The sequence below is a fragment of the Phaseolus vulgaris genome, chromosome 2, assembly GCF_051622355.1.
Source record: "Phaseolus vulgaris cultivar YP4 chromosome 2, ASM5162235v1, whole genome shotgun sequence".
NCBI lineage: Eukaryota > Viridiplantae > Streptophyta > Magnoliopsida > Fabales > Fabaceae > Phaseolus > Phaseolus vulgaris.
This window is the reverse complement of record NC_143499.1, coordinates 30,153,790-30,167,001: the sequence shown is the minus strand read 5'-3', so window position 1 is coordinate 30,167,001 and position 13,212 is coordinate 30,153,790. Positions and strand designations below refer to the sequence as shown.

At 30.1% G+C, this 13,212-nt stretch overlaps 2 protein-coding genes across 2 annotated transcripts; both read left to right on the top strand.

Annotated features, from left to right (window-relative positions):
* Positions 1-6,308: 6,308 nt before the first annotated feature.
* LOC150029104 (uncharacterized) lies at positions 6,309-8,002 on the top strand. Its single transcript, XM_090297937.1, has 4 exons — positions 6,309-6,745; positions 6,832-7,158; positions 7,287-7,620; positions 7,697-8,002. Exons 1-4 carry the CDS (start codon positions 6,309-6,311, stop codon positions 8,000-8,002), a joined length of 1,404 nt encoding a protein of 467 aa, XP_090154063.1.
* Positions 8,003-9,111: 1,109 nt separating this feature from the next.
* On the top strand, positions 9,112-9,840 carry LOC137809348 (uncharacterized). Its single transcript, XM_068610473.1, has 3 exons — positions 9,112-9,191; positions 9,296-9,494; positions 9,592-9,840. Exons 1-3 carry the CDS (start codon positions 9,112-9,114, stop codon positions 9,838-9,840), a joined length of 528 nt encoding a protein of 175 aa, XP_068466574.1.
* The last annotated feature ends 3,372 nt before the right edge of the window (positions 9,841-13,212 follow it).

Here is a 13,212-nt window from a genome sequence, read left to right as displayed (position 1 = left end):
GATAATAACAATTTTAATTTTAAATTTATAAACTTAATAAACACGCGTTAAACTGTTTTTACATATACTTCATCCGAACATATACGAAAAAAGTGATTAAAGGAATAAAGAGATAAAAAACTTAAAAGAGATATTCAGCCTTATATAAATTAAGTCTTACATAAATTATAAGAACATTAAGCATTATTAATTTCTCCAATGCAAATTGTAAGAAGATATATAAATAAGAGCGTTCATATGAATAATATTATTTAAGTTTAAAGAACTTCTATCAAAAGAGTTGGAGCAGCACACTTTAGTTTGGGGCACCACGTGCGTTGTGGCTAATTCCCAATCTTGTTTTTTTTATTGTAATTAAAACCTATACAAGGCACCGTTCTTCTAGACACTTCTCTCTCTTCTTTGTTTAAATAAAAATCATGGGAGGCTAAATTGTTACTGGACTAAAATAATTATTTGTCACTTTTTTTTATCCCCAAGTAAGTTAAAAGTGGTGAGTTAGTCACCTCAAAGTGGAGATCTATGTGACTGAGGGTGCCCGTGTGAGAATCGTTTTCTTATTATCTTTTCAGTTGGTTTTAGTTTCAAAGGTAGTATCATAATTTTCTTTCCAAATCTTGACTATTCCCAAATCTTTTCTACAAGGCAAAGAAAGAAGTTTCAAAGTATAACTGTTTTCGTATTTTTTATAATTTATTGTCTTGTTGTGTTTCTCTTCATTACACAATAAAAAATTTCTTTTTATTTTTGTCGAGAGACGTGTTAGAAAATGAGGTGTTGAGTACTGCTATTTTTTAAAATATTAATAGCTAGAAAAAGATAAGTAATATTTAGTTTATGTTTATTTTATAAGTAACAAGTACTTTACATAGACTTTAATTTTAATGTTTAACTTACTTTTCTAACCCTTACAATTTTTATATTATTACTTTAAATATTAATTTTTCTAGGGTAATTTTTTTTTTACAAAATATTACATATAAATAATATCACATGACCTGTAAACCCTAAACCCTAAACCCTAAACTAGCAAAAAAATTTGGTGTCTAATTACGTATTAATTTAAAAACTATTTAAAGATAATAGAAACTAATTTACACCAATTATTTTTTAATCTTCAAAATATTTCCAATTTAGTTACTATAATAACTAATTAAATTAATTTTTAATTTCTTATAATGTATCAAATAAATTTATAAATAATTAAGATATAAGAATAGAGTTTCTATATTTTAACTATCTCTCCACCCTACAATTACAATAAATATTAATATCTATAATATAAAAATATAAAAGAAGAAAAAATCTCCTTAATAGAAATATACACGTAAAATGTAAAAAATTTAATTTGTTTTCAAAATTAATAAAATTATAACTTTTTATAAATAATTAATATTTATTGGATTGTATTTGAAATTTTTTGATAAAAATAATAATAATTATGGAAGGATTTTGAATTGAAAAAAGAGAGCACAACATGTAATAGTAAGGTTAGCAATGTCAATAAAAATTGCTTCGCAAAAATATTAGCAAGTCTTATATTTATATTCTATAGGTACTATATTTTTCACAGAAAAGAGTTAGTCTATATTTAGGTATATAAGTTAGAAAAAATAAAGAGAAAATATGGATTATTCGATAAATTATATAATGAAAAATAGATCCATTTGACCCTAAAAAGTAAGTCAATCTCCTTTGACAACTAGTGTTAACATGGTGAAAGGGATGGGAGAGACAAGATTCAATTACCTGCGCATTCAAAGGAGTTAAATTTCTTTTGTTTTTTTATCAGAACCATCACCCAAGTAAAAAGTAAAGGTGTTGTTTTTATATTTTTTATCCTTGTTATTCCCTATAAAACATCCCTCTCATCTCTCGTCGATCAACTTCCTTTTTTCTCAAACTCTACCTTGCTGCCAGACTTCCTTCCTCCTCCTCATTTCTTTTTCCACCTTCCACTCAGATCAACAATGGTTTCATCAAGTTGCATTGTTTTTTTTCTCTTTCTATTGCCATTAGGTACATACTGATTTATATATTACTTATATGTCTCATATATATTATATTCCTACCTTTTCTTTTTGTCTAAAATTGGTTCCCTGTCACAGGTCTAGACTCAGCCACTTTAACCATCCGGAATGAGTGTTCATACACGGTGTGGGCTGCTTTTTTACCCGCCAACGGAAGCGCACTGTTCTCTACCACCGGTACCTCGAGGGTAGAATGCGCAGGCGGAATCCCGGCCCCAGTTACTGTGGTAGTGTTCGACGGCAGCGGTCTCAACTTATACAACATCATCCTTGTGGGTGGGTTCAATTTTCCCGTGACGGTGAGTGCCAGTGGTCGAAATTGCTCGGCGACGGGTTGCTTGACGAACGCGTGTCCGATGAAGCTCAGTGTAATATGGAACGGACTGACCGTAGCGTGCAAAAGTAGCTCTTGCCGAACTGAACCATGCTCGAGCATCTACACTCTCGATAATCAAAACTCCTTCCCTTGCTCATCATCTTCAAATTATTCTGTAACTTTCTGTTACACATCGAAAAGGTAATTATTTTCGCTTTCAAATGACTTGGGGCTGTGAAGTGGTGTTATTAGTATGTGAAGTGCATGTATCTTAACATATCCCAAAAAAAAATTGTCTTATGTTAATATATTCGAAAAAAAAAATGGGTACAAGGTGTTAATATTTCAGAATTAAAAAAAAAAATGTATCTTATGTCCTCTTCTTAATTTTTCCTGTTTGACGTGTAAATATATATAACGCGGCACCGATACAGTCTTCAAATATGTTTTTATATAATTGTGTGTGTGAAGATGACAAAAAGTAAGTGTTTATTATATAAAATAAGTTATATTAATTTAATATATTGAATTGATATTGTGATATATAATAAAAACGTTTGTCATCTTTAGTTTGGTTTTGAATTATGTGCAGTTGGATGAAGGGACACAACAAAGTGCATTCAGAAAAGAAGCTATTAAAATACACAGGAGGCGTTTTAGCAGTTATTTGCTTTATCTGTGGCTTCATAATTTTCCAGATTAGGTTTCGGTTATCAAACAGTGGTTGGGAACTCAGCTTTAGGGCAGGAATTAGACGTCAGACTACATAGCCCCCAAAGCATAAGTGTTCCATTGTTGTTGTTCTATGATTTCTGATTTCTGTAAGTTATTTCTCTTTTATTATTTTATGTTTTTAAACTTGGTAGTTACTGAATACTCTTTATGATATGTATCTTTTTCTGTTTTCAAGTGTGATAATTTGGAAGGAACACTAGATAGTTCCATTCTATTAATAAACAATTTCTCATTCCTTTTGTTTGCATGGCCTCAACAAGCTATTTTTTTTTTTTTTTTTTGTAGTTTAAGCTTTTTCTTGGTCTTTACCTTTTCATATTCAAGATACTCACCCACCCCCACCAAAGCGCAGTGACAGTTTGTTTTACGTTATTTGGTAGTAACAATTTCGCACTCAATTTGACACGGGTCAATAGTCAAACCATCTCCTTTGCTTTTTTCACAGGAAAATCCACTGTTCTTTTTTTGTTGTTGTCATTTTTCTTATTTGTATTTACAAATATTATTCGAGGAACACTAAATATTTCTAATCACTTAAAAATAAGAATTAACTATTTTAATAATTCCAAAATATCAACAAATTTTTTAATAGCCATTTTTTCTTTCATTCTTCTCAAACATATACATAATTTTGTAGAACGCATATCTTAGGGTGGACAAAAGATGTGATTGAATCAAACGGCTTATTTTTTACTGTTTCTAATGCATTAAAATTTCTTTGATTTAAATTTAATTTTAATTTTAATTCATAATTTCTAATATTTTCAAATCAAAATTCTATTATGTTTATATAAATTTTAGAAATTAGAAAATATAAATTTTCAATCTAAACTTTTGGAAGCAGTCTCTATGACAACACTTCTTTTCATTTGTGCTTTTCCTTCAAACACTTTTTCGTCATATTTCAATTATACAGAATTTAGAAATTAAAAAAATTAAATTTTCTATTTTATACTTCTAAACTTTCTTTCCACAATCTCATGGCTCATGGCGTTAGATTGGGGCACGTAATTTGATAGAGGGAGCGATGAATATTGGCATACTTCAATCACACAATTCTTCGAGAACAATATGTATTTGAGATGCAACCTGCAAAAAGAAAATAAACTTTTGGATTCAGTTATTTAAATTTTGGGATTTCAGAATTTGAAATGGAAATGTATTTTTGGAATGCATAGTTCAAAAGAGAAAATTATTTTTTATTTAATGGAAAATAGAAAAATTAATTAGAAATTGTATGCAAATTCTGAAACTCAAAAAATTAATTTTGAATTCAAAATATATTTTCATATACACTATACTATAAAATTAATTACAAATATTAATTACACATTATATAATTTAAAATATAAGGCATTTGAAAATATATTTAATTTTTAGTATTATTAAATTATAATTTTATTACATTTTCTTAATATTTATAAAATATTTAATTTTTTATATATTAACATTATGTTAAATTTTTTTAGAAAATATACATTTGGATATAAAATCCAATAAATTTTTCTTTTATAAAATGTGATCTAATCCAAATATTTAGATTTGAATTTATAAAAATCTAAATTATTTTTTAGAAAATATAAATTTGAATTTAGAATCTAAGACTAAAAATTTGGATTAGATTGAATTTGAGTTGGGATTTTCCAAAATCTAATCCATGAACGTCATTTCTCTCTCTATCATTTATGGCAAAATATCCACTAAAAAAATCATTGATTAGTTATTATACTTAACAAATTAAAAACCATTTTGAAGAATAATTTTTTTTATAAATAGTTTTTATATTAGTATTTAATTAGTTATCAATGTTTTTTTATAAATTTAGAAACTAAATAATTAGTAGTTAAAACCTTGGTAGTTAATTAGATAAAACTATTTAACCATTGAAACTAATTTAAAAACAATTTTTTTTAAGTATCCAAAATAATTTTTAATTTGGTCATTATAGAATCAATTATTTTGTTGTAGTGATCACTTTCTATACACGTTTTTGAATTTTATTTACTCCAGTATTATTAAGCTTTGGCATGCATTATCCCTCCATCTAATTAAAAAAATAATAATAAAAAGTGGAATAAAAATAATAAATGGATATAATATTTTTAAATTTAAGTGAAGTATCATAGATGGTGTATTTTGAATGTTAAGAATTTATATAATATTATGTTATTTTTAATTTTTGGTATTATTAAATTATAATTTTATTATATTTCCTTAATATTTACATAATATTAAAACTTTTTACATATTATATTATTTTTTTAAAAATATGAATTTGAATTTAAAACTTAATTCAAATTTATTTTATAAAAATATAGATTTGGAATCCAATCCCAATATTTAAATTTGGATATTTGATTATTTATTTGGATTTGTGGAAACACAATAATGTCTGTTTTCCTTTACAAAAATTTGGTAGGAAGTGGCATATACAACAATTGTCAACGTTTTAGGTCAAATATTCGAAAACAAAGTTCAAAAAGAGATGATAAAGTATCTCAACACACACAATTAAACCTTCACTAACAACAATAAAATAAAAGCAACAATAGAAGCGAATCATTGCGAAAAAAAATCCTTTTTTCCTTTGTTTATTTTAAAGGACAGAAACCATTACGTATTGAATATCCTTTTCAATAGTTTAATATTTTAAAGAGCGCAAACTCCTAGCAACTTTCCAAAAACTGAAACCTGAGAGGTTTAGTAAATAGGTTGGCTCATCACTTTGTCAAAACTTTAAGTTAATTATTCCAATTGATCTCTTAAAAAATAAAATTTGACATCAATGTGTTTTACTTCTTTTATATTGGATTCTTGAAGAGCTTTACATTGGTCACTCTTTTGAGTTTTCAAAGGAACCCAACAAGGATAGCTTAAAAAACATTCAATTGAGAACTTGGCCAAGCATAGATTCAAACTTTAACATGATTCCAAATCAACTCTTACAACATAACATAAGTGACCTCAAATCCCCTTAAATTTAAACTTTCTTATAGTTTTTTAGTCTCTATTCATAATGATCAAGACTAACTTTTATAGTTTTTCTATTTAAACACATCGATTTTATTCAATGATTTTTTTGAGTTAGAAAAAAAAATCCCGACGAGAAACCTTATTGTGAAATCCACCTCAAAGTTATTGTATTATTGCTTATGTAAAAGGAGACAGATATAGTGTGTATACAAGAGACAAAATGCTCTAAGTTAAGTAAGGAGAGTGTTTTTCTTATGTGGGGATCTAATGAAGTTGATTGGGTTGAAAACGGAGCAAGCAATAGTGCTGGTGAGATTATTACACTATGGAGAAAAAATTGCTTTCAAATGTCCAGGTTTATTAATGGTAGGAATTTTTCTATTATTGAGGGGCTTTGGAAGGTCGGGTTGGGGGTTCTTGTCATAATCGCGAATGTATATTGCCCTGGTTCGTTGCGGGAGAAGATGTTGGTTTGGGAGGAGATTAGTGTTCACAGGTTGACACAATTATCTAAGGCTTGGTGTGTTATGGGGGATTTTAACTCTATCAGAAGAAAAGAGGAGAGGAAGAGTTTGATGTCAATATTCGAGTATAATAGGGAAATACAAGGCTTTAATGCCTTTATTGAGAAAGCTGAATTGGTAGATATTCTGTTGAGTGACAGAAAGTTTACTTGGTATAAACCAAATAGGTTAGTGAAGAGCAGGTTTGACAGGTTTCTAGTGTCAAAGGAATGTGTGATGTTTGGCCGCATTGTAAACATTTCGTTCTTAGTAGATATGTTTATGATCATTGCGCAATAATTCTTAAAGATGAGTATGTTGACTGGGGCCCGAAACCATTTAGGAGTTTGGATGTTTGGCAAAGTGATAGTAGGTTTAAGGTGTTCCTAAGAGAAAGATGGCCCAGATATGAGGTGCAAGGTGGTGGAATGTACATTTTCAAAGAAAAACTGAAAAAACTTAAAGCATATTTAAAATTTTGGAATAAAGAGATATTTGGGAATGTGAATCAACTAGGTGAAGGGTTGCAAAAGATGATTAATGAGTTGGACATAAAAGATGAAGAAAATGAGCTCGATATGTACGAAAGGGAGGAAAAAAGGTCTCTCTTAGCAGATCTTAACAAAAATCTCTTCAAGCAAGAGGCGATTTGGAAAAAAAAGCAAGATAAAAGTGGTTGAAGCAAGGAGATCTCAATACAAAGTTTTTCCATACGTCAGTTAAATGGAGGAGGGCTAAGAACGAGTTACATGGAGTCTTAGAGAATGGTCAGTGGTGTGAGAATAAGAATGAGGTCAAAAACAAGGTCAGAGAATTCTTTGAAGTCAGATTCGTTAGAAATGAAGAGCTTTTGCTCAAGCTAGACAACATCAAATTTAAATCTATCTCTGGAGAAGATAACCAGAAGTTGGTAGGTGTTTTTTCAGAAGAGGAAATTAGGGAAGTAGTGTGGAGTTGTGATAGTTCGAAAAGTCTTGAGCCAGATGATTTTAATATGGGTTTCATAAAGTTTTGTTGGGATTTCATTAAGATGGACTTTATGGCAGCAGTGAAAGATTTCGAGGTTAACGGTAAATGGCCTAGGGGGTCAAAATGCGTCTTTCTTATGTTTGATTCCTAAAGTTGAAAATCCACAACAGCTTGGTGAGTTTAGACCTATTTCGCTGGTTGGATGTCTGTATAAAATCATTTCGAAAGCGTTGTCTATACGGTTGAAAAAGGTGATTAGTAAGGTCATTGATGTCTGGCAGTCTACTTTTCTTGAAGGAAGGGGTTTGCTGGATAACGTGTTAGTAGCCAATGAAGTTTTGGATGAGGTGAAGAGAAAGAAGAATAGGGGCATTTTCTTTAAGGTGGATTTTGAAAAGGCATATGACTCTGTGAGGTGGGAGTTCATTTACTATATGTTAAAAAGGGTTGGAATCTGTAGTAGATGGATTCATTAGATTAAAGGGTGTCTAGAATCAGCCTCAATGTCAGTTCTTGTGAATGGTAGTCCGATTAAGGAATTTCTGCCAAAGAAGGGACTCAGGCAGGGTGACTCGCTAGCTCCGTTTTTGTTCCTTATTGCAGCTAAAGGTTTGGCGGGAGTGTCAAAGATGGCAGTTGAGAAGAATATGATTGATAGCTTGGAAATTGGAGGAAAAAAACTGAAGGTAAACATGTTGCAATATGCCGACGATACCATATTTTTTTGGGAAGCAAACATCAAAAGTGTCTTTAATATAAAAGTGGCTTTAAATTGTTTTGAAGTTTCTTTTGGCCTTAAGGTGAACTTCTCGAAGAGCAAGATTGGTGGTGTGGGGTTCGATCAGATAATGATTCATTGTTTTGAGGCTATTCTAAATTGTGAAGTGATGACAACTCCTTTTGTTTACTTGGGAATGCAGGTAGGGGGTGCCATAAGAGACGAGCGTTCTGGGTTGGGTGGTTGATAGACTGAGAAGTAGACTAAGTAGGTGGAAAGGTAGGTTCTTGTCAATGGCAGGGAGAATTTGCCTGATTAAGTCGGTACTTTCCTCTATTCCGTTGTTTTATATATCATTATTCAAAATACCCTTTGCGGTAGCAAATGAGATAGTGAGATTACAAAGGGATTTTTTATGGGGGGTGGGGATATGATGGAAGAAAGGTTGCCTGAGCTTCTTGGAAAAAGGTGTGTGAACCACGTGAGACCGATGGTCTTGGCATCATTGACTTAAGGGTTTTTAATTTGGCGTTGCTTGGTAAATGGATTTGGCGATTGGGATCTGATAAGGGCGGTTTGTGGAAGGAGATTCTTGAGTCTAAGTACGGGGGTGGAGAGTTTTGAGAAAGGGAGGGAAAAGTAGTAAAAACTCTTTTTGGTGGAGAGATTTGAAGGAGGTGTGGAGTTTGGAGGGTTGAGGTCAGAATTTTGAAGATGCTATCAAGTGGAGGAGTGGTACAAGGAAGGAAATTGTTTTCTGGGAAGACAATTGGGTGGGCAACGAAGCTTTGAAGGAAGTTTTCCCGAGGTTGTTTTCCTTGAGTTTGTCAAAAGAATCTAAGGTGGCCGAGATTGGGGCGTGGAATAATGGGTTATGGGCTTGGACATTCTCCTCGAGAAGGAGTCTTTTTGAATGGGAGAAGCAATTGGAGTGTCAGTTCTCACAGGTAGTACAAGGTGTGTGTTTTGACTTGGAAAAGAAGGATAGCTGGGTTTGGAAGGATGGGGAGGGGTTATCATATACGGTTAATTCTGCCTATAATCGTCTTAGGAGGGGCCTGGAAGGGGAGAATGCCATCGTGTTTAAACAACTTTGGAGATGTAAAGCCCTGCCTTCTGCACTTGTTACTGCCTGGAGGGTGTTGGAAAATAAGTTAGCTACTAGGGTTAACTTGGAAAAGCGTGGGATTGCGGTTGAAAGTCCTTTATGTAGTCTTTGTAGGGTGGAGGTGGAATCAAATAACCATTTGGTTTTTTAGTGCAGATTTGCTTGGCTAGTGTGGAGTCGTTGTTTTGCAAGGAGTGCAGTTTGTGTCCCATAATGATCCACTGCTAAATTTTTCTCAGTTTAGATTGTGTAATGTGTCTACTTCAGCAAATGAGATGTGGGGAGTGATTCAGACTGCAGTGGTAAGTGAGTTGTGGAAGCATAGAAACAATGTAATCTTTAATGGGGGAGTTGTCGATGGTTTAGAAGTGGTTGCCTTGGTTCAAGTGAAGGCTTGGTCTTGGATTACGTCCAAGCCTCTCTCTGGTTTGTTCTCCTTTTCCGAGTGGTGTCTCGAACTTTTGATCTGTATGATGATGGTTTCTTGATTTATCTTTTAGCTCAGATTTTTTGGGTTGAGTTAGGATTGTTTTGTAATTCTAGGCGTCTAGCGGTGTGAGTGTTGATATAGAGTTTCTTAGGTATTTTATGTTTGTATAAGGGTTAAACCACTCCTAAAATGGTTCACATTTATTTATTTTTTATTCTTGACAAAAAAAAACTTTATGTAAAAGTTTATTTAACTCCAAATTAATAAATGAGACTACATTTATTAATTTTAAATAAAATTAAGACTTTTGAAAATAGTATCAATAATTTCTGAAAATTTAACAATGGAAAAAACTATTCAACCTGTATAAAGGGAAAAAAAAATGCTAAATGCAATTTGTGAAATAAAAAGAAAGATCCTTCCTTCCCTGGTTGATGGAGGCAGTCCAAATCCAACATTTTTCATTATCGGCAACTCCTAAAACTCAAATTTGTACTGTAGATTTATGGTGTTGTGTGATGTTAAAAATATCTTTAATCTATAAATAGAATCTATATTTTAAAAACTCATCAGGTGTTCTTTTGCTTACTATGGTCCTATTGGACATAAAAATAATAATTATAATTATAATAACTGTGGAAGAAAACTAGATTAGTAAAATATAATTTTGAGGATTTAGGATTTTACCTTTTTTTTAATAATAATAACAATGTTTAAATTCAATTTTTGAAATTAAGTCTTAAATTTTAATTTCATTTTTGCTTTTTATATACTCTATTTTTGTTAAAATTTAATAATAAATTATATAAATTAGTTTATTGTAAAAAAATATTAAAATCATAGAAATTTGATTATACTGCAAATATAATATATTTATTTATTTATTCAAAATTAAAAGTAAAATTGATTTTTTTAAACTCAAACTTAACCGATAATTAAAATGGTTAAATATAAATTTTAAAATTTTAAAATGTGAAATTTTGGGTAAGCTAGATCAGAATCCAATCTGAAGATTACTGAGGCCTAGTTTTGGATCTTAAAGAAAGTTGTCAATTTCTCTTTGAACCATATCATTTAGATGCAGAAATTCGTATGTGATTATTATATATTATGGATTTCAATATCCGAAAGGTAATTTTTTACTTTATTAAAGTTTCTCTATAGCCATATTGAGAAGTAAATTATGACTTCTGAATTTCTATAAGATTATTTTCGTACTTTATTTAATTGGATAATTATATTTAAAAATATTATGAATTCTGGATTTTCATAATCAGTGTGCTGTAAATATTAAATATTTATAAATTTTGACATTTAGAAGGTATTATTGACATTCAGAAGGTATTATTTATATTCATCAAGTAAGTTTCTAATGACGAAATCTAAAATTAACATATTAATTTTATATTTACATATCCACAACTTTAGAACGATTTAACTTATAGATATTGAATATTCAAATACAAAATTTCTAAATCTAAAAATAAAACAGATATTTCATATAGCCCTGAAAGTTTGGGACCACAATTCACTCCAAAAAAGGACAAGTGAACTGCAAAAACATTCCGTCGGAATCCTTCAGCTGTTTCTCACGCAATCTCACTGAATCACATAATTTCGTCACATAATTTTAACATCATTTTAACAGATACATAATTTAAATATCATCAATGAGTTTTTCGAAGTATGATTATTAAAAAAAAAACATGTCCCATAAGAGATTTTCTTATCTTGTGCATACAATGATGTGATGAAATTGTGTAATCACATCACATGTTCTATGTAAATAATATCAGTGGTGAAAGAGAGTGAAGGGTAAAACGGTCCTTGCAGGTTCGAGTGTGACACAATGCATTGCAACACAAATAAACTTATCCTCACATCTGCCACTGCATTGCCTTACAAATCTCCTCTACCCAATCTTAAAATCTTCAGTGCAAAACCACTCTACCCTCACTCATTCTTTTTCTTTTCATTCTTCACTGCAGATATACCATAGGCAAATTCTTCCTACACCCAATTTTAAACATGCACCCAACATATTTTTTTAATTTACAAAAATACCCTTTATTCCAAAAATAAAAATCCAGAATTGAAAATAACATTCCAGGAAACTAGATTCAGAAGAGATTATTATGTTCCAAAAATACAAATCTAGAAACAAAAATCAAAAACTCATTTTGGATAAAAAATCCGTAATACAAAACATTTGTTCCGGAAAATAAATCTGGAAAAAGGGGATTCGAAAAGTATTTTAATATATACCTCTATTTTTCTAAGGATATTTTCGTCTTTCCTGGTAAAATTGGGTACAGTTATATGGTGTAGGAAGTAATTGTCGAAGAAGTAACCAAAGGCCCACTATTAAAAACCGGACCTTCTCATTTCTTACTTGAATGGATCCAATTATATACATATTTGAAAAAAAAAGAGTTGGATCCAGAGTAACATGTATGTTTTCCCGTTAGTAAAAATAAATAAATAAAAACAAAAAGAAAGTAAGTAAAGTCACGAGTGCGCAAAAAATATCTGATTTCCATTAATTTTAATAACTATTTAATTAAATTACATAAAACTTCAACAAAAGATTATTAGAAAGGATTCTCAAGTTGTTTATTTGTGTAAGAGATCTCTAGTCAAAGATCAAATCATTTCAGAGTATATAAGTGTGTTCAAACTTAAATTTAAAGTTTAATTTTTTAAGATTGTATCATGGTCATTTAGAGTCAATTTTAGTAAGAGTTTATTGTTTTATTAGATTATCTGAATCATTATCAAATTATCCATAAATATATAGTCATACTCACAAATTAACAGTCTCGACGTAAATGGTTAGACATAAGAATAAGAAGAAGAGGAGAGGAGAGAACAAATTCACTTCTAGAAATATGTATAATTAGAGTAAAAAACTTCAATTATTGAAAGATTGTCATAAGAGTGGAAAAAAAATTCTTTATCTGTCACGCTTGAACTGAGTAAGTGTATTATAACTGTTTTATATAAACAAAAATTTAACTAGGATGTATATGTAATTCGTTGTTGATAAATTTCTCTTTCCAGTTTGAACTTGTGTACTATAATTTCTGTAATTAGTGAGTTTATTCTTGTATGTATCAATAACATTTATGGGGAATTATCTCCATCTTTTCTTACTCAATATGTGTTTTCTTACGTGGCAATTTTGTATTCACAATTCTAGTGTTCAACTTGTTTATGTTTGGGAGTTGCTTAGTATCTGATACCCAACATGTTACTGATTTATCATAACTATATGAAAATATACACTTTTAAAACAATATAATAGTATATCTTTAAGTGGGATATAATTTTCTGTGAACAGTATTTCTTTACAAACAAATTATTAGATTTAAATTTAACGCAGCTTTCATAGCCTTTAACATGGAAAAATGCTAACAAATAATATAAAGCT